The 26,821-nt window shown below is 38.9% G+C and overlaps 1 protein-coding gene across 1 annotated transcript in view; it reads right to left on the minus strand.

The window, feature by feature from the left end:
- The window catches only part of PCSK1 (proprotein convertase subtilisin/kexin type 1), a 39,644-nt gene that overhangs the window by 1,327 nt on the left and 11,496 nt on the right, over positions 1-26,821 (minus strand). Inside the window, exons 6-13 of the mRNA XM_035014900.1 lie at positions 22,277-22,365; positions 19,203-19,375; positions 17,913-18,125; positions 15,333-15,433; positions 7,898-8,131; positions 5,290-5,447; positions 3,474-3,607; positions 1,492-1,653 (exon numbers count right to left, since the gene is read on the minus strand). Of these exons, the coding sequence (XP_034870791.1) occupies positions 1,492-1,653; positions 3,474-3,607; positions 5,290-5,447; positions 7,898-8,131; positions 15,333-15,433; positions 17,913-18,125; positions 19,203-19,375; positions 22,277-22,365 (1,264 nt within the window). The remainder of the gene's footprint in view (positions 1-1,491; positions 1,654-3,473; positions 3,608-5,289; positions 5,448-7,897; positions 8,132-15,332; positions 15,434-17,912; positions 18,126-19,202; positions 19,376-22,276; positions 22,366-26,821) is intronic.

Raw genomic sequence — 26,821 nt, forward strand, 5'->3', positions numbered from 1 at the left:
TGATGTACCCCTGACACCTGTTTTATCTCCCTGAACTTCACCTATAAAATGCGGACAAGAATACTTTCATGTCTGGTGGTTTTGAAGACTGAAAGAGATGATGTATGTATTACTCTCCTTCACTTGTCTGCCTGCTCTAGTAGAATTCATTTTAGGGAATTTAATAAATTTGAATTCTATAATTTAAGTTGATAAATTTTGGATGAAAGAAAAAAATTTAAAAATAATACAGCTTCATCTTATGGAAAGAAAATAGCTGACCTTTCCCACTCCCTTTCCTCCCTGCCCATGTTTTGGGAGGAAGCTGATATTAAAATATTTAATAAGTCACACAGAAGGCACTAACCGTGCTTCATGTGCAAGAAGTTTCCTGGAGGCCCCATGTTCTGTCAGGAGCTACCCTTTCAGCCTCTGAGTTTTAAAAAGGGGTCTTGAGAAAGACGAGGGTGATGAACCGGGTAGGGCAGAACTGGAGATAGTGGAGAAGCAGCTCTTTGTCAACCATCGTGGAAGTATTCAACATTTTCACAACTACCGGGTCTTATTAATAGCCCTTAAGGAATCTTGGAGGGAGAAATACTCATAAAGTCAACTTGCCTCTGGGATAGTGAAGTGAGGCCCTTGGGTGGGGCCCCCGGGGGAGGGGGGAACTACTTTGCAGAATATAAATGGAGCTAGAATCTGAGCTGAGGACTTCACACAGCTAGTTTATAAGTTTCTTAAAAAAATTTTATGTCTTTGTATCTTCCAAAATACCCGTCACTGAGTCAGATATCAGGAAAGCTCATTCTGGGAATTCTGATAACCTACCTCCTATATCTGAGGCACTGTGCTAGATGCTGGGGGATTAAGAGATAAAGAAAATGGGGTGCCTGCCCACTGTCTCATAAGGGAGAAGCCCATAACCTCAGTGGGCTGAGACACAGGAATGGGAATGACTGACTAGCTATCCTATGAAATTTTCTCAGAGAAATTGTGATTCAGTAGCTTCCCTCAGAGCTGCCAAGAAATGTTCGTTAAGGAATTAATAAACAGAAGCTTTCAGGACTTGGTCACTTGAGCCTTGGTTTTCTTTCTGGAAAATGAACATACTAATGCCTGTCTTCTCTAGGTACAGGGATCATTGATTAAATGAGACAATGTAAAAAAAAATCCTTAAAAACTAAGTGTAATACAGACATTGGGCATGTGTGATTGTGCATAAAGAGAGCTGGCTTTATAATTTGTTATGTCATAAATGGAGAAAAGTAATGTTAGAGAATTTCATAATTTTGAATTCAGTAATTTTGATTTCTAAATGTGGACAAAAGAATAAACTTAAAAAACATTAGACTTTTATGGAAAATAGTTTAGCACTCCCTTCCCTTTCCTCCCCACCCATGCTTGACTCACTCCCTGCTTGAAAGTTAGATCTAGCTCCCCTCACTACATTTTGACTATGGTTCAAAGAAAGAGTGTGCCAAGAACACTCAAGAACGGAGCCACACAGACCTGCCCTGGATCCACCATTTTCTCCACCCCTCTTCTGTCGTTCTGCACGGTGTTGTAGGGTGTGTACACACGAGATTGTTTCATGTGTTCCGGCTGAGAAGAGGTCCCGTGCAAAATCAGCTTCCAGTTGACAATTCTTCCTTCATTTTGCATTCTTCCAGACTAATGAATAAGCATACACATAATTTTAGGGTGTGTTCTAAGAAACATCAAACTCTGTAGGAATAACTATAAAATCTAATTTAAAAATTCAGCACATTGCATGGGTAGAGCACTATGTACAAAGAAGCAAGTCACTGGATTCACTGTTGCCATGAAAATGGCAGTTTACAGGTTAAAGGATTTAAAGCCTGATTATTTGCTTCATTTGATTAAAAAAGCAAAACTCTTTATATGAATGTTCTTTTCTATTCTGTTCTTGGAAAGTTGACTGTACCTTCTATAAATAGAATGATATTTAATAATTATCAATTTGTAGAAACATTCCAATGGGGGGGGGAAAGCCTCTATTTATTTGATAGCCTTTAGTATTAACCAGCCCTTGAAAGCTGTATATTTATGGGAAGAGTAATAATTTTCAGACCCTCAACAATTATGCTAAAAATAATATGCTGAAATGTAAAATATCTAAAAAAAAAAATCCAGAAGTGCAGAGTCCGATTTTACAGACCTGATATAAAGTAGTCTCATCTTGATAAACAGATTTTCTTAGTTTTCTTAAAAATTGAGTTAGGGGTGCCTGGGTGGTGCAGTCAGTTAAGCATCTGACTCTTGGTTTTGACTCAGGTCATGATCTCAGGATGGTGAGATGGAGCCCCGCAATGGGCTCCGTGCTCAGTGAGGAGTCTGCTTGAGATTCTGTCTTCCTCTCCCTCTGCCCACCGCCCCCCAACTCCTGCCCGCTCATTCTGTCTAAAATAAATAAATAAATAAATAAACCTTAAAAAAAATTGAGTTAAAGAACAGAGGTCAAGTTCAACAATAGGACCACTTCCTAAGAACATTTTCTTGCTCTCCTTAGGGATGCAGGAATTTTACAGATTCTGGTTCTAAATCACAATGTTAGCAGTCTTTAGGAGAAAGCTATTCTCAAATTAAAAAGGGAACAATGACTATAGAACTTGTATTAATTTAATGGAAATCTTTAGGAATTTAAAATAAATTCTTTTTAAATAGTTATCTAGACTTTGAAATCTGGTGCTGAACTTGTAACACTTCTATCTTGGGAAAGGGCAGACCCAGAGCCCTATTCATTTATGTGCTTAGCCTGTAGAAAATGCTGGAGAAATGATCAAAAGTAGATAATTCAGATGTTTTTGGCTTTTTGTTCAGACACTCCTTACTCTATTTTTGTCACTGTGAGTTACAATTTCAGAAAGATACCGAAGAGTATTAGTAAACAGAGTGAAAGAGAAATGAGAAATTCTTTTCGTTTGTTTCATAACTGCAACAAAACAAAACAAAGAAGTCATATTAAATAACACACCAAAAAATAATAATAATAAAATAAATAAATAAATAAATAAATAAATAAATAACACACCTTCTCTAACAAGTAAATAGCCACCGCAGTAAATATCCATAAGAGTTTCTTCATGTGACCCCAGCAGAATGTCATAGCAAAGCTGCTGTAACATTTAACTATCTTTGTGAGTACAGGTGATTCTGGTGGCTGAGCAGGTCCTGTGGCTTGCTGCATTCTGACATTGGAACACTTGGATTTGTTACACTGTAACATTATTAACCAATGTATCTTCTTTTCTTTCTTATAGTATGGCTTTTTTATTTATTTATTTAATCAATCAATTCAACCAATCTATAAAGCCAAGTGGGCAGAGATTGAAACACTACACCTTTTCCTTACTTTACTAGGGGGTGACCAGAGTTCCTTAGGGCCTTGATTAATGATGATACCAACCTTAAAGTACTTCAGACTGTTTAAAAGTGAGTCTGTGGTCGTCTATCTTTTCATTTATACTTACCATGTCTGTAATTCGCAAAGTCCAGGTGCCTATGGGATTCTCTCCCCACGTGTGAACAGACATGAAGTCCCAATTCTTAAAGCCATTAGGAGATGTATCCCGTTCTCTTTCAGCCAACAGTACAGTGCTGGTCCCTATTTTCATGCAACAAACATCAGTTAATGAATGTCCTAACGACTCTGAGAATAGGATATACTCTAGTATTTGCTAATTGAAAATGAAAAATGGGAGAGATTAGCCCTCCTAATTTTCCCTTTTTGTATAAGACCAAGATAGAGACATTCATTAAAAAAATGTTTTTATCCATAATAATTAGCATATTGCCTGGCATATAGCAAATTCTCAATAAATATTTTGGCAAAATATTGAATGAATTTATTGATTAAGGTTTATTTGAATAAGGAGAGCTCATAGAACTACATTTATAAACTATAGAGTCAAAGACCTAAAGTACATTTTAGTGGAACTACCATTTTTAAATTTAAGAGGAAGTCTTGCAAATTTAACTGGTGCCTGAGCCTATAATTTAGTGTAGACCTAAAAAAATAAAGCTATATCAATTTAGTAATCTCTTGTCATATAGAAACTAGTAGTAGTTGTTAATTCTAAATTTTCAAATTCAAGCTCTCTATATATCTAAGTGAAATGGTCAAGTTAACTCTAGGGCCACCAATGAGAAAACATTCCACCCATACTTCAGGCCAACTCCAATATATCTAGAAAGGATAACTCCAAAATTAAGAGTCCAGTCCAAATCTCTAGGAAGCTTATATCCTCGAAGGAGATGATAAAGAGAGCTCATCTTTCCTCATACATAGCCTATAGCAATCAAATTTAGTCAGGTGAATCCTACTAAAACATGGAAGAGGATTAGGAAGCATTTCCTGGTTGGATTATAGTTTATGGTTCATAAGCTCTTCCCCATCCATGATCTAATTTGAGTTAGTACTTTCTCAGGAAAGGGCAATTGCCTGTATATAATATCATATGGCCTTTAGGATATCATCATGGAATATTTGTTAGTTTTCTCAGTCCTCTTTCATGGATCAGAATTCCTAATTTTTCAGTTGATTCCTAGGATGTGTCTGATATATCTGTCAGCGTTATTAATTAACTATCAGAGTACCTTCCACTAATGTGTTACCTAAGAGAAATGAATGATAGATCAGTGGTCTGGGAAAATGGAAACATTTTGAAAATGTGTAACTCCAGAAAGGTTTATTAATTGATATTATTTGAATAGACCTCATTCTCTGCTTATCAAAGGACCAGTGGGAATGAGCAGGCAGAGTTCTGATGCCAAGAAAAATGAAAAATAAGCATATTTTTTTAAGTCCTGAAAAACATCTACTGGGAAACTCAGTAGTATAAATAAAAAGAAAATGATTGATTTAAAAATTCAATATAAGTCAAGCAGAGAAAGTCAATTATCATATGGTTTCACTTATTTGGGGAACATAAGGAATAGCATGGAGGACATTAGGAGAAGGAAGGGAAAAATGGGGAGGGGGAATTGGAGGGAGAGATGAACCATGAGAGACTATGGACTCTGAGAAACAAATTAAGGGTTATAGAGCAGAAGGGGGTAGGAGGATGGGTTAGCCCGGTGATGGGTATTAAGGAGGGCACATGTTGCATGGAGCACTGGGTGTTATATGAAAACAATGAATCACGGAACACTACATCAAAAACTAATGATGTACTGTATGGTGACTAACATAACATAATAAAATTAAATTTAAAAAAAATAAAAATCAATATACTCTTAAAAATTTAAACAAATGATTTAAACTTGAGAAGTTTTTAAAAAGCTTACCAGCAGCAGAAGTGAGGGTAACATGAAGGTCTCCTCTTCGGGAATATTCAATCGTTGCTTCAAATTGCACATGTTCCAGGGACTTGATGGCGTTGTCTTGTCCTTCACAAGCTCTTGTTGGAATTTCAATGATAACTTCTCCATTACCTTTCAGGGCTCTAAATACATTTTTAAAAATCACTGAATAAAATACATCTTTTCTTCTTTGCATTTTAGGCAAATATGTACACATTAGTCTTGACTAGATACTCAACTAAGCTTGTTGTCTCTCCCTGTTAATGAGTAGAACCCAATTCAGAAGTAGCTATAAATAAATTTTAAAGTATAAAAAATGTAAGGTTCTCACAGAAATACAAAAAAAATTCTACAATTTTTATGGATCACAGAAGACTACTAATAGCCAAAACAACCCTGAAAAAGAAGAACAAAGCTGGAGGCATTACACTTCCTCATTTGAAAATATATTTCAAAACTACAGTAATCAAAACAGTATGGTACTGGCATAAAGATAGACATACAAACCAATGTAACAGAATCTCTATAAACTTAGAATTATACCCATGCATATATGGTCAACTAATCTTCAAGGATGCCAAGAATACTCAATGGGGAAAGAGGAGTCTCTTCAGCAAAGGGTGTTGGGAAAACTGGATATCCACATGCAAAATAATGAAATTGGATGCATATCTAATGCCATACACAAAAATCAACGCAAAATGGAGTAAAGACTTAAACATAAGACCTGAAATTGTAAGTCTAGAAGAAAACATAGGGAAGAAGCTTCATGACATTGGTCTTGGCAGTGATTTCACAGTTAAGATGCCAAAGCACAGGCAATGAAAACAAGTGGGAATACGTCAAGCTAAAAATCTTCTGCATAGCAAAGGAAACCATCAACCGAATGAAAAGACAACCTACAAAATGGGAGAAAATATTGCAAAGGATGTATCTGATAAAGGGTTAACTTATAAAGTATATAAGGAACTCCTCAGCTCAATACAGAAAAGAAAATTAATAACCTGACTAAAAATGAGCCAAGTACTTTAAGAGACATTTCTCTAAAAAAGACATACCAATGGCTGACAGGTATATGAAAAAATTTTCAACTTCACTAATCATCAGGAAAATGCAAATCCAAACACCTGTCAGGATGGCTGTCACCAAGAAAAGCAAAAGACAACAAGTGTTGGAAGAGATGTGGAGAAATTGGAACCCTTGCACAATTGGTGGGAATGCAAAGTGGTACAGCCACTATTGAAAACAGTATAGAGGCTTCTCAAAAAATTAAAAAGAGAACTACCATATGATTCAGCAATACCACCTCTGGATATTTATCCAAAAATAATTGCAAACAGGATCTTGAAGACATCTCGTGTTCATTGCAGCACTATTCACAATGCCAAGATGTGGAAGTAACCTAAATGTCTATCAGCAGATGAAAGGATAAAGAAAATGTGGTATATACACACAATGGAATGTTAGCTTTACAAAAAGGATATTCTTCAATGTACAACAATATGGATAAACCTTGAAGACATTATGCTAGGTGAAATAAACAGGCCACAGAGAGAGAAATACTGCATAATTCCACTTACATGAGGTATCTAATATAGTCAAATTCATAGATTCAAAAAGTGGAATTGTGGTTGCATGGGTGTAGGGGAAGGGGAAAATGGAGAGTTACTAATCAACGGGCATAAAATTTCAGTTAAGCAAGATGAATATGTTCTAGAGATCAGCTATACAACAACTGTACTTAGAATCAACAATAATGTGTTGTACACTTAAAAATTAAAGAGGGTAGATCTCATGTTAAGTGTTCTTACCACAAGAAGATAAAATAGAAAAGAAAATGGTAAGGAGCACAGATACAAGAATACAATGCTTTTTGCTGTGGAATTGAATTCAGGCAGGTTTGCCTTGGGCCCATCAAAAAGTGGTCCATTATTACTCCAATCGACCCTCTTAAGAAATGATACTATCTCCATAATGAATGTTCCCCAGGGCTCCCACCCTCAGATATTTTCTGTGAGTGGGTCTTTAGTAAAATCATGGTTGCCTTGATAAAATCAACAAAACAGTTATTCCAGATTCTGCTTCTTTAGCTGGATATAGTCTCTGTAAAAGCAGTATGATAGAGGATCCTTCACAAAAGAGAAATCATGAATCACACAGTACTGTGGCATGAAGTGAGGCTCTTCTGGAAATAGGTTTTGGATAATACTGGTTGACAAGTACTACATTTAATCAATTCTAAGATGCATTTTTTGAAAAAATTACCATAACATCTTTGAATTGGGGATTAATCTTAAAACTGATCATTGGTAATAGTTTAATTGGCAGTGATTTTTCTTAGTAATATATAAAACAATGATACATCTTGAACTGAAAGTAGATAGGCCAGGAAATGGAAAATGGAAACATGCTAATATGATTTGCAGATTTCCCATCTCTCAGTGATTCCCATGGACCCACAGGGAACTATGGCAAATGCTATCTCCATCTACTTCAGAAGGGTAGGTGAGAAAAAAATTAGGCAGAGTGACAAACGTTATAATCAAATATTGCCATGGGCACACATTTCTTTAAAATTCCTAAAGACACTTACCTGGGCTCAAAGTCATTGTCCTTTACCATACACTCTTTCTTCTCAGGCACACTGGTCCAGGTCCTGGGATCAGCTAAATCCACCAGAGCTTTGGCATTTAGCAACCCAAATCCAAATCGACTATTCACCATCAAGCCTGCTCCATTCTTTTTCCACCCAAGGTTATTGGCCAGTGGGTCATACTCAGAGGTCCAGACAACCAAGTGTTGCATGTCTCGCCAGGTAAGATTTGGACTGGAGGAGAAGTGACCCAGAATATTTTTCAGGAATAAAATTATGTTTCCTTATAAAAGTAAGTGTTAAAAACAAGCATCTACTATTTGCAGATTATGAAGTGCCTTTTGCAAGTATACTTACATAATTCTGGTATGTATTTCTTTTGGAATGTCTTTTCATTCAGAATTTAAAATACAGTACTGAAAACTTCTCCCATCTAAGTTAAGCTCCTACTATGAGTAAAATTTGGTCTTCAATATAGTAGAAATGTGGGATTTGGTCCCTGATTTTTAATTACTTTAAGTGGAACAAAAATTTTAAATGACAACACTTCCTTTATGTCTTCAGTCTTCTGTCTTCTGCTGTCTATTAACAGCCTTGGCACTTTCAACATTATGTACCCTGATGAGGCCTTGAATTTTTCTTAGGAAGAGTCACATTTTAAAGACACAGTCTGGTTACCTATCCTTAAATACTTTTGCCTCTTTTCCTTATATATCAAAATTAAGAGTATACTTATCTTGATGAGCAATGAGTAATACATAGAACTGTCAAATCACTGTATTTCACACCTGAAACTCATATAACACTGTATGTTAACTATACTGGAATTAAAATTTAAAACAAACAAATTGTCAAGAAACTCTTAGCTACTTGAGATCACTCTTGCAAGGTACTATGCTGAATACTTTAAGGATATCGAAGGAGGTGGTTCCTGTGTTTAGGAAGATTACAATCCAGCAAAGGACTAAGTCTTTGTATAACTCTAATGTATCCACTGAATGCAGTATTCATGGAGTCATGTATTACAGGAATTAGAGGAGGAAGAACTCTGGGGATGGAAGATCTGGGAAAGCTTTGCTGGAAGGAAGTGTTCTGTCTGAATTTTGAAGACTGGGTAGAATGTCAGGGAGTGGAGAGATGGAAAAGGGATGGGGCAAGAAAACAAAACCTACAAGGCAGAAAGTGCAGGCTGTGGCCAGAGTACAGTGAGTAGTCTGGTTGGTGGGAGCAGGGAAGTGTTTGATAGAGTACTGAGCCAGATAGTGAAGACCTTGCACGCCAGGAAAAGGAGCTTATACTTTATTCCCTGGGCAATGGGGAATCAAGGATTTTTGAGCAAGGAAATGGTATAATCAGAAGTCTTGGTAAGATTAATTTATCAGCATTGTAAGATACATCAGACATACTTGGGAATGTTGGGTCCATTAAAATGAAGATGCAGCCTTCCCAGATCACTCTATTTAAAATTTCAATTCTCCTCACAAACTCCTGAGCTCCCTTATCCTGGTTCTTTTTTTCTTTTATAGTACTTACCACCTTCTAACATACTGTGCAACTCATTTGTTCTGTATATTATTAATGTCTGTCTCCCTTGTTAGAAATAGCTGTAAGAAGGGCTGGGATTTTTATCTATCTAATTCTCTAATGTGTACCATTCAGAAGAATGCCAGGCCTAGGGTATATGCTGAATTAAACATTGGTTGGTTGAATGATTGAATGTGCCTAAGTGTTAAGTGGCCCCAATAATTTTAAAAACTTACTGCTATTAGTCATTAGATTCTTCCAAGATCACAAGTTTTTCCTTAGCTTTGAGACCTGTGTTGTTTCTATCAAGCCAATCAAGTGTTATTTAACAAAAAATATCCAAGTGTGTAGTCTTTAGGTTTTCCATCTTAGAACTAAGTCGTGTAACAACCATCAGGGGAATCTGGCTCAATATGCTATCTTTCCCCAGAGCCCAAAATGTACTGGTTAAGCAATCCCCTAGTGACAAGAAAGAGGCAGCATACATTCTTAAACATTGAGGAGTCTGGTTCTTGGTTAAAATCCCACAGGCATATAACCAATTCAGACAATTAGAAGTTATTTCAAATCATGAGGTCAGAATAGGGAGTAACAGAAAGCACATCAAACAATTTCCTACCAAAGACCTATGTGATCTTCAGTAAGTCACTTCATTTCCCTGGGCCTGAGGTGACTCCTCTGTAAGACGAGAGGGTTGAGTATGATCATCTTCATAATTCTTTACAATTCAGACCTCCTATCTGTCCAATATCATAAATACTTCATTTAGATTGTGTTTCCATGTTGGCCAACCCACATTAAGGAATAATTAACTAGCTTAGCAGAAGTGGCTATTTTCTCAATGCAGAAACTAATTCTGTTCTATGAAGCATCTTATTAAAATTCTTGCTTCCTTCCAGTTTTTTTAAAGGAAGTTTTATCTAAAAGCCTCTTATCAATGTGGTCAATGGGAAACACATCAATTTCCCATTTGGACCATCAGTGCAAACAGGTGTGTATATGGAAGTTGGGAAGAGGAAGTGTACTAGGGAGGTATAAGGAAGGCAGGGTTATAATAATCAAACACAAAGCATAGACTTTCTATAGCAGAACATTTACTTTATATTTAGTTGCAGGTTTTATTATTTTTATTTTCTTTTACCTATTCTTTGTAAAATATTCAAGGGAGCTTCACTGTCATGCAATTAGGAAAATGAAGCTTGTTTTCCTAACAGAGTTATTCTTCATTTGTGTGATTGCTTTTCAGAAATGAAAAGGAGTTGCTAACAATAGTGTATCTGATTCCTGACAGCCTTCCTTTGTTAATTAGTGCTCAACAGCATCCACAATAATTAAATTTTTAAAAACTGCATTAGGTTGCTAATCAAGGATATGTTTATAGAAAATAAGGGTTATGGAATTAAACATTGAAATTAAGCATTGCTTCTAATTAGTGTAGGTAAAGTAATCTGGAGACAAAATTCTAATGTGAAAAATCTTGCTACCTGGTTCAGCCTCTAAACACATGTAAGTACGCCTAGATATTAAAGATTTTCTAACCTGGAGACTTTCCAACATTGCACAATTCTGAGTCAAGGATTTCTTTGATGTGCTTTATCCAAAGGTTTTATGCAGCATTGAAATCCTATTTCCCTTCCTCTAGCCTTTCATGAAAACAGAAGATTGGTTCATCTGTATGTTTAATACCTCCACAGGTATAAAGGGATTCAGTGTTTTACTTCAGAATTTTTGTTCTCTATTAAAAATTATTCTGATTCCTTTGCTCTCTTCAGAAGACTGGGGTTGTTGCCTGCTATCTTTCTTAGGTATACTGACTGCTTAACAATAATGGTGCCAGAGGCATTAGTCCAAGGAATTCCTGTCTCTCATTGTATATATCTATAAATATATATATAATACACCTATTCAGTACCTTATCGAGCATCTTTACAACCACAGCTGGATGAGATTATAGGAAAACTTCTTACAGCTGTTTCTCGAAATTTAGTGAAGGTACTACCAGCATTAAAACTGGCTGGGATACTTGTTAAAAACAGGGATTCCTAGGCCACATATGATACTTAGGAATCTGAGTGGCTGGCATTAGGATTTAGGAGTCTGTCTACTAATTAAACTCCTAAGGTGATTGATTACGCTGGTGTTCAAGAAACACTCCTCCAGGAAGGGAAAGTACTCCTCTACACATATTTGAGCCAGGAACCATTCTTTCTCCTTCCTTCTCCTCTTCCCATTCCCCAGCATTCCAGCTATGTCTTCTTTTTTTTTTTTTAAAGATTTATTTATTTATTTATTTGAGAGAGAGAGAATGAGAGAGAGCAAGCATATGAGAGGGGGGGAGGGTCAGAGGGAGAAGCAGACTCCCTGCCGAGCAGGGAGCCTGATGCGGGACTCGATCCAGGGACTCCAGGACCAGGCGCCCCAGCTATGTCTTCTTTAATGTAGCATAATAAGTAATCTGCTTGTGACAAGGAACCATTTATGAGAAACTCAGGAGCACATGAGTTATGGCGGTCCTTGATCAGTATCAGTCTTCTTAACGCCCCTTTCTTTGAGGGGATGGCAGACTGCCATTGAGCATCTCCTCTCCCTTGCAGGGCTGTGGGAGGCAGTGTGGGACAGTAGTTCATGGCTCGGGTTTGAGATGGTCTGAACTTGCATCTCTTTGCGGGCTCTTGGTTACATTCCTCAACCTCTCTAAGCCTCAGTTTCTTCTTTTATAAAATGCGACTAATGATTTCTTTTTCACAAGGCTGTTGTAAGGGTTTGAATTAGTATTGCACACAAAGAGGTTAGCGCAGTGTCCAGCCCATAGGAAGAACCTGACAAATCCTAACGTTATTATTCTTGATAAATTTAGCCCACCATTGTTCTTCAGTATCCATAGTTGTTCCTTTAGCAGCACTTGGTTAAATTATTTCTCCCGATCTTGATTATCTAGGGGCACTTCTAGAAATACTGGCATTCAGAGTTTCTGAAATAATCATCTCCGTATAGACAATTGAATAGAGTTCAGAAAACCATCTATTTGAGAACGGACACTTCAAGAATTTCCCTGTACTTTGGCATGAAGTATAGAAAATGTAAGCTAGATTATGTCTATCTTACTGATGATTGAATTCAAAAGAAAGGAATTAAATTCTTATTATATGCACCAGGGAGATAATGGATTCTTAATCTCTCTTAAATCATGAACAGTGTGAGAATCTGATAGACCCTACAAGCCATTCCTTCAGAAAAATGTCATATACACACAAGCGATTCTGCATCTAGTTTCAAAGAAGTTCATGAACTGCTGGAAACTCATCCATGTTATTTCAGAGCAATCCATGAAGCTGCTGCTTTAAAACTAACCTATTAAAAATTAACTGAAGTTAATGAGGCTAGATGATTCTTAGATCATGTTCTCCTTGCACAGAAAAAAGTTTGAAATTTTAGAAATCAGAGGTTACAATTTTAAATTTTTCGGTTCTTACATGAAATTAATATTATATCTGTTCAGTGAGATGGGTGTTTCTATTATACTGGTCACTAGACAAGGATGGCTTAGGCCTGGCTAGTTACATTTACATGCATCTGATAGGTGTTGGGTAGAGAAGACTTAAAATTTTAAGGATTTTTTTTTTTTAATAGCTCCTTGGAACTAACAGCTTATATCCTCAAATCATAAATATCCTAAGACTATTTTACCACCTCTATGAAACTGCTTGCCTTCATTGAAACTTATTTTCTTCTACTCTGGACTTTTCACCACCAAACTCAACAATTCATGTTGGATGATCTTTATTTGCTGATACCTTCAATTTCAAATCAGAGAATCTTATAAAGGAAAGAGGTTTGAAAAAAAATGGTATGATTCGACCCCTCCATTTTCTAGATGGTAAATTAAGCCCTCAATTGGAGATTAACTTGCCTAAGGTCACATAGCTAGTGATATGCCTAGAACCTGAAGCCATGTGTTCCTTGCACTTTTGAGTGCTTAGATTATTTTTCTCTGAATCCAAATTCAAGGATCTGCTGATGCCATTTTCCCTTGTGTTCATAGACTCTGCCCCCTGTCCATTCCCTTCCTGTTACAAATAAACTCACATTCTGAATTTAGCTCTTCTGCTGGGCCCCAGAGCTTCCAGTGTCCCTGTTTCTGACTGAGCCCCTGGATTTGCTCTTCCCTTACCAGACATCTTCCCAGCCCCTCCAAGTGGGTGAATTCTTGGTACAAACCTTGCTAGGCCTGTCTTTCTTAGCCACTGTGGCCATCTCATAGCTGAGATACCAGGACAAAACTATAACTCACAGGTGGCCCCAGGGCTCTTGGATCTATGTTGGACTCTCCAGAACAAAGACTTAGCAACTTCAGGGGTTTTCCAGCTCTGGCAGAGGCTAAGGTATTCTATTTTTCTGCTATTATGAACCTTGTCTACTGAATATGACATGAGGAGAATGCTTTGTTCTCTCTCTAGAGAATATAGATATTCTTCTAGGATAACCTTCTTATTAGGAAGGATAATAGTAACTTAGAAATTTCACCACTTCCTCTATCATGCAACCATAGCATCTGACTATATGTTTAAAGTGTTCTCACCACCAGAAAGCAGAAACAAGGACAAATAAAAAGCTGTGGGTACACAGTGTGCATCAGTTAGATTGTTTTCCCTCTGTATTAAGAGGTGGACTATTGGGTAACCAATATGAGGAACGAAATACTGTTAAGTATACTGTTAAATCCCTTTTTAACATCACACACTAAAATTCGAGGGGAATTTAAACTTATATATGGTAAAGGAACCATAATAAAAGGCATATCAATAAATGTTTATCAAATTTGGGGTTGTAAATATTTTTCTGAGCATGAAAGCAAAGGAAAATGCCTTAAAAGGACAGACAAATATAACTGTACACATACTAACTTCATTGCAATAAAAATTACTTATAAATAAAATTAAAAGGTAAATGTCAAACTAACCAAGCATTAATAACTTCTTGAAACTAAGGCCATAAAACAAAATCAAGGTCATAAACGAGCAATCACAGATGACAAATGGCCAAAGAATATAAGATACTGAGCTTCACTGCTAGTGAAATGAAGGCATATAAAGTTGAGATACCATTTTCTCCTATCAAAATAGCAAACATTTAAAAGATGATAAAAGTAACTTTGGTAAGGAAATTGGCGCTTTTACACATAGAGAGTTGGTGGGAAAATAAAATGATACAATCTTCCTGAACGGTAACTTGTCAATGTGTACCAAAATCATTAAAACATGCACACCCTTTGACCCAGAAATTCTAATCAGGGGTGTTTGTCCTGAGGATATTACCAATATTTATGGATGAAAGAGGGTATCTAAACATAACTCAATGACTTTAATATAATTTGCATTTATATAATGAGATACTACAAAAAGATAAAAATTCTGTTTTTAATTCTCATGTCCTTTGAGATGTTAGATCAGCTCTAGGACTGGGCTTATATAATCTGGAAAAAAAAAAAAAGGAAGTTCTATAAGCTTGTTGTTCCCAATACTACCCACAGGAAGTTATCTGCACCAAGTCTCTCCTGGTGGGAAGAAACAGAAGTGAAAAGACCTTGCAGCTGAGTGGGAGGGAAATTGGGAGGAAAGCATGAATTTGTAAAGGTCAAGGAACATTGATTTAGTCATGAGAATGTGCTCTTAAAAGATTATAGGGTAGATTTAAAAAAATTGCAATTATGTGTATGCGGAGGTCCCAATTTTGTAAGATATGTGTGTGTTAAATCTACATTGGGATGTTAACAGGAAGAGAGCTTATTTTTATGATTATTTTTTATAGTTTCCTAAGTTTTCTATTGTAACCATAACTCAGAAAACAAGATATGTTGTTAATAAGAAGAAGGAGAGGCAGCAAAGGTGATTACAAGTTTCCTGGACCTTACTTTGCTTCCAGCGCTAGAGCGAAGATGCCAGCAGCCAGGGGTGCCGAGGCCGAGGTGCCCGTGTGGGTCTCTGTGCAGTCGTTGTGCAGGTCAGCACTTGTCTGGGTAGCATCCGGAGGGAAAGAAATGCGGGAGAACATGTGAGGAGGGTGCCCCTCTCCCTGGGGGTTAACCCTACCTATGGCCGCATCTGCTATGATCAGGAAACTCAGCTGATTCGCTTCCCTACTTCCTCCTCTAAACCACAGGCGGATGTTTGCCATCTGCTGATATTTTAGTTCATGCTCCTCTATATGCAACTTGTCTATAATTCTGGCATCAGACTGCCTTTTCTGGGTCTGAAGTACTCCCACTATGAATATTTTCTCTTCTGAGTTTCCCAAACGAAACGCTGTCTGTGAAGAAGGGACAGTTTCAAAATCACTGTGAATCATGCTGGCCCATTAATCATCAGGTCCATTGTGTGTGGTCTGGCATATTTAGAAATTCTGCCTCATGCAAAATTCCCTTTTGCCTTCAGAATTGACATTTGACTCTCTTCGGCACAAGGATGGAAAACCATCTGATTTGGGCCACTTGAGCTACTTGCACAAAATGTGTTCAGTGTGTAGTTTGCGCTCACTGTTGACATAATTTGATGGCCCTGAGTTAGCATATTTGCACTTCGGTGAAAATGGTGTTTTTCAACCAAAGAGTGTGCTAGACTCTGATCTGGTTTCAAATTGTAAAACTGCTACTCAGTAGATGTGTCCCATGGGCATGTCACTCGGTTTCCCCATCTATAGAATGAGGTTGACATTTCCTGACTCATATTCTGAGGTCGAAATGAGATCCTGTCTGTGAAAGCATTCTTACACAATATTACTGCATGTAAGGAATTACCCGGGCTAATGTTAGCTTAATGAAGAGGTTGCCAAGACTGAAGGGAAGAAACCAAAAAGACTTCCAATCAGGCTGCCTTAAGGACCACAGTAGTGCTGGTTGAGCAAGTCACCGGGCCAAAGGATTACTAACAAGACACCCACCCGGGCTCCCACATTATCATTTTTAGCTAGAGATTTCAATGTGTGGGAGGGAGGTGTAAAAAAATAATTTGTTCTATTATCACCTCCTTTGGCTTCCCACTTGGAGTCACTGAATTTCGCAAGTTATGGCGGCACTGCTCCTTAGAGGGCTGAGGAAGCAAGGCTGCTCTTTTTCCCTACTGACGCACGTAAGCCCCCAGAGCTGACTGAGCTGAGGATGGGGTTTGCGTAAGACAAAGGCTATGTTATTGCCAGTGTCTCAAATAGAATCCACCAGCTGTCACTCCTCTGGCTGACTTACCTAAGGAGAGATCTTTACGAAGATGGAAACTTCCTCGGGCTTCAGAGTGCAGTAGCTCAGCTGAGGGCCAGTCTGTGCAATGCTGACTGAAATGCCTACCAGGCCATTTTCTGCAAAGCAACTTTAGACACCCCCAGGGGCTCTGAACACAAGGGGGACACATGTCTGATACGCCTCTTTCAAAGGCTAACAACTACTCCTGTCGTAAACAATTCCTGGAGAGAACATCACCATCTATTATTTGAGTAATTGAATTGGGCATGAGAAGGGGGCCAGTGCTTTTAAGTTGAGCCTAGGGTTTTACCATCTAAACTAGAGTGAGTTGCAGAAATGGGCAGAATTCCAGAATAGTGATCTTGTATGAAAAAAGAGTACTGACAATTTTCTTCGAGATGCCATTCATAGGAATTTTACACACATTCCAATGTCTAATTATTATGGGGTTCACCCACACTCTCATTGAATCATGACCTATTATTCCACTGAGATTACAATGTACAGGCTTTAGCCGGCTGGTTCTTTCTACATCAGGAGTTAAGTTTGGGGCCATATATTTTAGAATTAGAAGTCCCTCTCTTTGCTCTCAGAGCCCCCGGATGGCCCTTCATCACTGTGCCCTTGAAGGGAAATCCAATAATTGCCCTTGGCAGTCTGACTCATAGAAGTGAAGGCACAGCCAAGTGTGGGCTAGAGATGCTCTCTGAGCATATAACCTTCCCGAGCTGTTTATTCAGACGCTGAGAAGTTCATCTTGGGGGAAATTTAGACTGTTATTTTCCTGCAGGTCATCCATTCTTAGGAGATGTAGCTAGTGTGTGCTCTGTATTTTTATCATCTGCTAAAGGGCAAGTCAGACAATATCCCTGCTATTAAAGGATCACCAAGTACAAGGGTGGGAAAGCCCCTGCAACCCTGAAATCTCCTTTAAGGCTATTTTCAGGGAGGCATCACACTAGCAGAATAGACATTTGGATTCTTGGCTGTATGTAATGACAACTGAGTGGCTTCTCAGGGCTGAGTTTAAAAATGACAGAGAGGCAACATCGTCTTGGCAGAGGCGTCATTATCCTTGAGAGAGAAGACTTCCCACTAGATGCTAGCCTTTCGGGTGAGTACAGCGGGAGTCTCTCCAATTGAGTCCTCAAGCTTAAAGCTTAAGCAAATCAATTTGACCAGAGGTACTGACCAAAGGATCTTGCCAAACGCAAGCTGTGCTCTCCTACCTAAGCAGAGGAGCCAGACAAGACAACGTACGATTCGCTGGTCGGTGTAATCGCCGCTGCTGTACGAGGTGGCCAGGGTGGAGGAGCACTTCTCGGCGTACCAGGGGGACAGGCCTTGCTGCGAGGCGCTGCTGATGGAGATGGTGTAGATGCTGTCCGTGTAGCCATCGCAGTCACAGTTATCGCCCTGACGCCCCCCGTTCCCAGAAGCCCACACGAAGATGGAGCCTTTTCCTTGTCTCCCCTAAAGGAAAAGCCAGACTACATCACATCTGTCATCTGTTGGGATCACTGGAACACCCCAGTGAAATCCCCCACAAATACATGCATGAGGTTCTCAGAGAGAGTTATTTGGAGTCCGTTTCCACTCTAGGTCCTCCAGCCTCCCTGTGGGAAGCCTCAGGAGACTGCGTAGGAGAAGTCCCTGGGCTGCGACTCTGCCGGTCTTCCCTCCCCTGGGCCCTCCCTGGCATGGGTCTGAGTGAGTGCTTTTCTTTCTTTTCCTTACTGTGCAGGTTCATACTCTGGCCTTTAGCACTCACTCATATTTTTGCACTCTTCCTTTGGCTTATGTCACCGTGTTTGAATCTTTGAACTTCCTCTCTTTCTTCCTGCTTGCATCTTCTGGCTGGCTGATTGACAAAATCAGGCATTATTCAGATCTGTTTTGCAGCTGCATTAAAAGGGACTCTTCAATTGAATGCAACTCGTCAAGGCTACTCTTTCTATGACTTCTCAATCTGTGCTCTCCAGAGTTTCTACTTTTGTTTGATCCTGTGCAGAACGAGGCCTTAGAATCCTGCTAAGAATGCAGTAAACAGAGCAACACCAGCAAGGCACAAGTCCGCACCAGGCACATACAAAATGGGAAGTAGCACATAGCTATATTTTAGGATGCATTTCCAGAGAGTTGAAAGAAGTCTGGGTAGTAGTGTCCCTAGTGTAAACATCCAAAAGCAGCAGGAAAATGAGAAAGGACATATCCAGAGTATTTAATTTTATTTATTTATTTTCTGATTTACTTACTTGTGTTTATTTTTTAATTTTTAAAAATTTTATTTCCAGAGTATTTTTTTAAAGTAAATATTCTAAGAGTATAAAGAATCTCTGTTGAATGTTAGACCCAAATGGGGAAAACTCTCTTAACCCTTAACTTCTGTCCCTCCGAAGAATGATTTGGCTCTCTAAGTGCATTTCAAATTGTAGGCAACGACAAGAAATTCAAAGCCATTTCTTTCCATATAAGCTGAGTGTTCTTCCCTTTCCTTCATATCCAAATGGTCAGGTTTCATTTCAGGCAGGTCTGTGTTAAGCATCTTACCTGCTTGACACCATATTCAAAAGCCTTCTGGGCCAGTCGGCCAGGCCCCTCCACAGTTTTCCCGTCATCATTAGGGCCCCAGCTGGCACTGTAAATATCCACATGTCCGGGATTGAATCCAATTGAACTGGCTTCAATAGCGTCAGTCACAATGCCATCCAGCATTCTTATGCCTGAGCAGTAAATCACACAAGAAACAAGTAAGTGGATGTCAGTGTGTACATGTCGAATGGTATAATGCTCTTAATATTCATTTTATTTTCATTTTTTTAATACTCATAGAAGACTCTCAAAAGAGTTAAAAACAGGATAACCACTGGAGGTCTCAAGTGCCTGTGATCAGGCTGCTATGAGCACAGAAGGAAGATACAAGTCACTGCCTCCATAAGCTTTGGTATCTGCCCTCTAGAGATAACTATATGCACTAAGCAGGGACCATGATCTTCACTGATTACAAAATGTCTCCCCTCCCTTCGCCACCCCAATAACCTGAAAATGACAGGACAGCTTTTGGAAAGAGGCATCAAACAGCCCTCCCTTGACCTGTCTGTTCATGACTATTCCATGAACGACTGTTGCCCAGCCTGTGCCCTATGAAGGATTCTGTATGGGACACTGTGTAGCTTGAAAAGATCTACCCACAAAAGGAAACTAACAAATAGGGAAAGAACTCTTGTTTCTGAGCACTGATTAAAAATAACCCAGAGGCCATTCTTTTATGTGTTTGCTGAGAAACATTTTCAAGGAACATGCTTCCTTTTCTTCTAAATAATCTCAAGGATGAAATCATTGCCATGGATTTTGCTCCTGAGGGGGAATCATTTTTCATTAGGAGAAGGCAGTAGCTCTTTGTACTTTCTAACAGGCTGTCACCTGTCATCAGACTTATGTATTCAAGAGCCAGGAAGGCAAAAGCAATTTAGACTGATACAGGCAACTACCGGGTTATTCCTGGCTTCAGGCTGATCATGTAGTAGAGTGCACAGCCTTATATTTGCATGCTATTATTTACTATGGAGCATAGGTAAAAGAACATGCAATTAACATAATTAGCAGAAGTCATATTGATTAAAACAAAACTGGTTAAAAATTTGTTTTGGAAAAAAGAAAAATCCCAGCTCCACTTACTAGCTGTGTGATCTTGGGCAAGCCACTTAACCTCTTGTGCCTCAATTTCTTCAATTTTTAAAATGGGGATAATAGCAGCTGATGTGCCTTGAGGATATACTATATGCAGCTACCATGCTGAGGCCTTAAACATATGGATTCCTCTATCTTTAGGACAACCATTTGAGATGCGTGCCATAATTTTCCCCATTTTACAGGTGGACTATAAGTCCAGAGAGGGACAAAGACTTGCTCAGGGTCACACAACTTGAAACTGGGGAGGTGGGACTTGAATCCCAGAAATGTAGCACCCAAATCCAACCTGTTAACTTACAGAGTACACCACCTATAATGTGTTGTAGAGTCAGTGGTGCCTACTAAGTGAAAAGTATTATTTAAAAATGCATTTGGGGCTAGATCATCAAAGGGTGGAATAATGAAAAAAATCTCAGTAGACTTGGAATCAGAAGTCTTGTGTTTTAGTTTTGCACTGCCACAAACTAGCTATTACCTTGAGAATCTTCCTTCTGATTACTCCTCTATAAAATGAAGGGATCAGAAGATTCTCTCACAAACTATAGCTAGATAGTTCATCATGCCTTAAAAAGGGAAGTATTTCTCTAGGTGATTACCTGATTTGTGCTCTGTCTTCATTTTTTAAAAATTAACACAGCACTTAAAAAAAGGGGGGGGAATCACACAGCATTTTGACAATGCCGGTATCAGAGGGATCAGGAATGACACAAAATGTAATAGTGTGCTGAATTAGGGAGAGATTCATTATATGTGCCACAATGCGTGTTCATTTGATTTCTTAAAAGGAAGTCATAATCAAATTCAAGGTATACTTATGCAGAGTTTAAAGGAGCTTTACTGTCACTGGCATATTCTACAGATGATCTTTTCTATTGTAGCTTGGAAAACAAACTAAACTCAAAGTTGCTAGCCTAACTGTGAAAGCCCAAGGTAGGGATAGTGAAAAGAGGAGAGACAATGATTATATTCTCTGTGAGCCCCTGCCAGTCCACCGTCCACCCATCCTCACAGGAACGTGGACTGCATCATTGGGTTCTCTTGCCTTCCCACTGGCATCAGTCAGCGGGAAGACAGCAGCAGGAGGCTGGGGGATGAGGGGAGAGCGAGGTACTCATTCCCTGGGATCCTCCTTGCCTAGAAGAAGCCCTGTTGTTACACTCAGGGCCACAGCTCCTGTCCAGTGGTTCTCTCCTATGGCCCCAACTTTCTCCAGTTGCCACTGACCTCTCCTTCCCCTTGCTCCTTTAGGCCTAAAGGTGATAACATCTGTCTTCATTTGTTACCCCTTATTGGTTTCCCTTTAATCTTTTTTTTTTTAAAGTTTTTATTTTAATTCCAGTTAGTTAACATACAGTGTTATATTAGTTTCAGGTGTACAATATAGTGATAATGTCCCTTAAGTCTTGTAAATAATTCCTCTATTACATTGCCCCGATGGAACTTAGTATGTTTCCCCACAAGGACACAGATTCTAAATCTGTGCTGTCAAAGATAACCTTTGGCTTCTTCATGTAACCAGTATGTATTCTTTTATTTTCTTAAGACAGTTATTTGCTATGAAATGAAGAATGACAGAATTGAGAGGCAGGGAAAGTCTTTGCCTAAATTTACCTCCTCCTTCTGTTCCCTTAGCAAGCACTCAATAACAAACCCTTGTAAATTAGCACACAGAGAAAATTAGCTTTGGTTCAAAAGCTTTCAACATTTCCATTTTTCTCCCCACAAAGATGTGTAGGCTATATTCAGCTATCATTTATTAGGAATCCAGACCTTTGATTTGTTTGCAAATCACACTTAAATCCTGAAGCATATTTTACATGGAATTCATTTCTTCCTCTGGTTGTTGAAAGCCCCCTTCCCCCCTTATTTACACCAGGTGATGCAAGACTCAAATTAAAGTTCACAACTCTAGGAGCAACCGTCTGCTTTACCTCCAACTTTGGAATTGTATGCAACTCCGACCCCACACTTGTGATTATTTGCTTGCATGGCAATTTCTCCTGCACATCTGGTCCCATGTCTGAAGATTAAAAATAGGAATTATAAAACATAAATGAGGGCAAGCTGTCGTTTGCACATGAATCCTTGGTATGTGGCCACACCAACTTTTTGTCAGCCTTGCTGCCGGTTCCCTGCCCATCAGTATTAGATGAAGTGTAGGTGTCAGATGATACAGGTATTGGAGCCAAAGTATGTGATTCACTTTCCAGCTTCTGCCACTGACTAGTGGTGTGATGCTGGGTAAGTTATCTGTCCTCAAGGGTTTTGTGGCAACATAGGAGATATTGCATGTAGGGCACTTAGAATGGCGGCTGGTATAATGATAGAACTCGGGAAGTGTTAGCTATGGATACTGTCATGAGCAGCTCTGACACTTTCCGAAGCCGTCTCAAAGAAATGACGTCTGCTCCATACGTTTTGGTGAAGTTGCTCCTCACTCCCTGTCTAGTGACTTCCTCGGATTAGGTTATCCTGGACCAATCCTAGTAGGATAAGTAGAGCAGAATTCTCCTCTCAAGCTGTCTTCCCCTCCTCTAACCATCCTCCACCAAACTAAAGCAACTGAGGGTTTTCTGGTACCAAGGAGAGTTTGAAATTTTAGCTGGTTAACTGGGAAACCAGGGTCATCCTGCAACTCTGACTGGGGCCAGAAGCCTGAACAAGACTGGTTTTGCCATCAGGCAAAGAGGGTAATTGATGATTTCAGAGTATCTGGAGGGAAAAGTCCATCTCTAAAACAGAGCAGAGTCCACCATTCAAGCATCAATTCTGAAAATCTGAGGATAATAATCTTTTCCTACCCCCACCCCCACCCCTGACCTTAGGAGGGTCAATAAGCCAAGAGAACTTTAATGTGAATTTATTTCATGACTTCATTCTACTGTGGAAGCCCCTGAGAGCCGTGGAGAGGCTTGTTGGTGTTTTGGAGGAGCTGACATAGGAAAGAGGGGAAGAGTTAGTTCTGAGCAACACTGTCAGCCACCTAGTTTTAGACATCACTACACTGGACATCTATTAATTTAGCCCAGCAGGGAATATACAAATGCTAAATTGACTATCCAAAATAATTCTTTTTCACTTCTCTCTCTCTCTTTTTTTTTCCCTAAAGTACCAAAGATGATTTCTTGGTCTCTTTTTATTAAAGGATGTTTCTGTTTTTTCATGTTAATACTGGAGAGGAATCCTAAATCAGAACAATATAATTATCTTTAATTCAAAGTCTTTCCTAATGCAGCAGACATCTGCTGCTTCTTTTTTTTCCTCCTAGCATTTTCTCCTTTAGGGAGGTAGCTTTCCCTCACTCCTTGTGAGTCTATCATGAGCCTCTTCTTCCCAGACAGCTTTCAAGGATTGTGGCATATTCTGGGGAAGAGAATCCTATTCTCTCTCTAGAATCTACAGCTTTAAGTCCTATGAGCCATGTGGATCTTGCTGCCAGGCAAGATTTTTTTTTTCTTTTTTTTCTTTTTTTTTTTTGAGAATGAAGCTAACTGGAGGCAAGTAGCTAAGAGATGGAGACAGTGATTGGGGTCCTAAGAGCATATTATTTGAGCTCCTGGATCTTGGAATGCCTGAAGCTAGACCATCCCTTGGGTGATTTTTTTTTTTTTATCCCCATTTTACTTCATCTGTGAATTAGGATTCTCTCACTGGCAACCGAAGCTGCCCTGACCAACACATCCATTCTCTGAGAATTGTGTGCACATCGAACACGTAAAAAGAAACTTATGCTTCCTTGATGGATTAACTCTCTTTGCTTTTGTAGAAGGAGAAACTGAGTTGTCCCGCTCTGGAAAGTGTGTTCCTAGAAGTCACCACCACCTGTATTTCCATGTACACAGGACAGGAGATAGGGCCAGGATAGCAGAATCTCCAGCTTGAGCCAATAGAATCAAACTGTTGGCAGACATTCCCAGCACAGCACCTCTGTCCTAAGAATGATGCAATGTGACACCGCCTATGATTTCTCTCTCTTTACATACTGAAAATTATTTTCTTTAAGGGTGCAGTAGAATCACGGTCCAAAAAAGATTGATATTTTTCCCTTCTCTTACCCTCACTTCCCACCTCCACCCCTTGAGAAAAATGGAAGGCTTTATCAAAGTGGTACTATGTCATTCTTTGTAGACCTGCAGCTTTTTTTCTTTAAATTAGTCTCTGAGATAAAAGAACCCTTTATTATCTTAGAACAATGGTAGTAACTGGCATTTAAACAAATTGATTTTTAAAAAATTATTCCACAAGATAGTTTAAAGACTACTATTATCCTAGTTAAAATACCCTTGTCACACATGTTATTTAACTAGAAAAATAATCTGTAATCGGTATTGAAATTCTGAATATAGATTCATGCCAGCTTAATAGTAAGAGTTACCTGCTCTTTTGAGATTTTATTATTTAGTGATTCCTCTTTTGATTTGCAGAGGAGAATTCAAATGAAGCTTCTATTAATCTCATTTACATAGTAATAATGAACAGAAGCAACACAGATAGTTTGGGGAGATAATGCCCTTGGAATTGGGAGATAATAGGTCTCTAACTGCTATAAAGTCCAAGACGAAATGGAGCCATTCATTTTCTAAACCTAAGGGATTTATTTCTGACAACATGCTAGAAGGGCAACTCTATTTTTTATTATACCTTTTGATAAATGATAGGGATGCTACCTTTTTGGTTGATAGTCAAGAGGACCCTGAGAGGTAGTTACTTATTGTGTAATTTTCAAACAGCAGATTCTGAATTGGCTCAGAAAATTGACTTGTCTCTGTCTCTGCTCCTCTCAGATAGTATTATTCTTGTCATGTTGATTTTTTACTGAAAGCAGATCTTAGTTGCTAAATGTGAAGGCTTGATGATGATGATGGTCATCATCATAGCAAATACATTGCAGACACTATACAAGCCAATTACATATATTACATATAAACTCATTTAATCCCCGTAATAACCGAATGAAGTAGCTACTATTATTATTCCTTTTTAATAGATGATAAAACTGAGGCACAAAAGCAGTTAAATAATTTGATCAAGGTCAGCCAGCTATTAAGTGGCAGAGCTAATATTTAATCTAAATCTAGCTGCAAAGCCTATACTCTTAGCTGTTTGGCTGTGTCACGTTAACTCTACACTATGTGGGAGGTCCATGGCAGGCTATGCTCTGGAAACTCAGAGTTTTCAGGCACAAAATAAGTACCATTATATAGGGTACTTTGAAGGCTTTGGAGCTCTGTGAATTGGGGAAAATGTTGAATTGGCTATCCAGTCTTTTGAATACTGGATATAAGACTCCTCCTTTTGGGGGAAACAAAAAGGGAAATCTGAGTTCCCCCTTCTCTTGAGTAGAGAAACTCTAGAGAATATCATTTTACCAAGTATTTGGCTATCAAGCAGCCACCACACAATTTATCATCCACATTGGATCCTGGGGCCAGACCTAGAGGACACTGCCTAGGAAGAAGGCTAGCACCTCCAGCTAACAGTCTCCTCAGCTGCACCCATATGGCTGAGAGCAGATTTCTCTTTTGGTCTTGACCAAGGAGGTGGAATGACAGTTGTCATTTTTACTTTATTCTAACTTCTTAGAATAAAGTACCCCTTTTGTCCAAGAACTTATTGCCCATTTCCTTAGGAAGTTCCGTTTAGGAGGGTAGAGAGCAAGTGCATTATCACCCATTTTAAGAGACAAAATGAAAAATAGAGGCAGAGAGAGGTAAGTGATTTCCTCAAGGTCACCTTCTCTACTGATAATTGGCAAAACCATGACTACCAGCCAGGCTAACATTACAAGGTCATGGTCCAAAAGAGCACATATTCCTCCTGGCCCTGCACTGCCTTGACTTAGAAATATGGCTGAAAATTTGTCTGGGGCTCCTATCCTAAGTTCCTGAGATATCTAACTCTCCTCCAAGGGCACCCCCTGGTGGTTCTCGTTGTACTGTTACTAGAAAATTCTAACTTCTAGGCATTGTTTGTAGTTAACCCCTTTAAGAAATAAACCCTAGAAGTAAATGGTACTGAAAGAAGCAGTATCTTGGAACCATCCCCAAGCCTCCCCTTCTCCCCAAGGAGGAAATATACACCCAGAGGTTGAGGCTAAGTGCATGAGCCTCAGTTCTCTTCCTGGTGTTTGTTGGCCTTCTGGAGAGGGGACCTGTCCAAAGAAACTTTAGGTCAACATTACTGCACCAGCCACATGGGAATTCTGAGTGAGAATAAGAGAGAAAGGAAGAGGGAAAGAGGGAGAAAGAGAGCAAGAGAGGGAGAATTCAAATGACCCAAGTTGGGTAATAGTCCAAGAGAGAAAAAGCCACACAGAGAGAAAATTTACCCCTTTATGTAGAATCTTTCCATTCCAATCGTAGCAACAAACCCTAATTTTGCCTTGGCTTTGGTCTATTTTGGCACAAATCTCTTCTGGGTGGAGCAAATGAAGAAGAAAGTATGGAAGTCTTCTTGAAGTTATGAGAGATGTTGCA

The sequence above is a fragment of the Mirounga leonina genome, unplaced genomic scaffold, assembly GCF_011800145.1.
Source record: "Mirounga leonina isolate KUSES-001 unplaced genomic scaffold, KU_Mleo_1.0 Mir_168, whole genome shotgun sequence".
Classification (NCBI taxonomy): Eukaryota; Metazoa; Chordata; class Mammalia; order Carnivora; family Phocidae; genus Mirounga; species Mirounga leonina.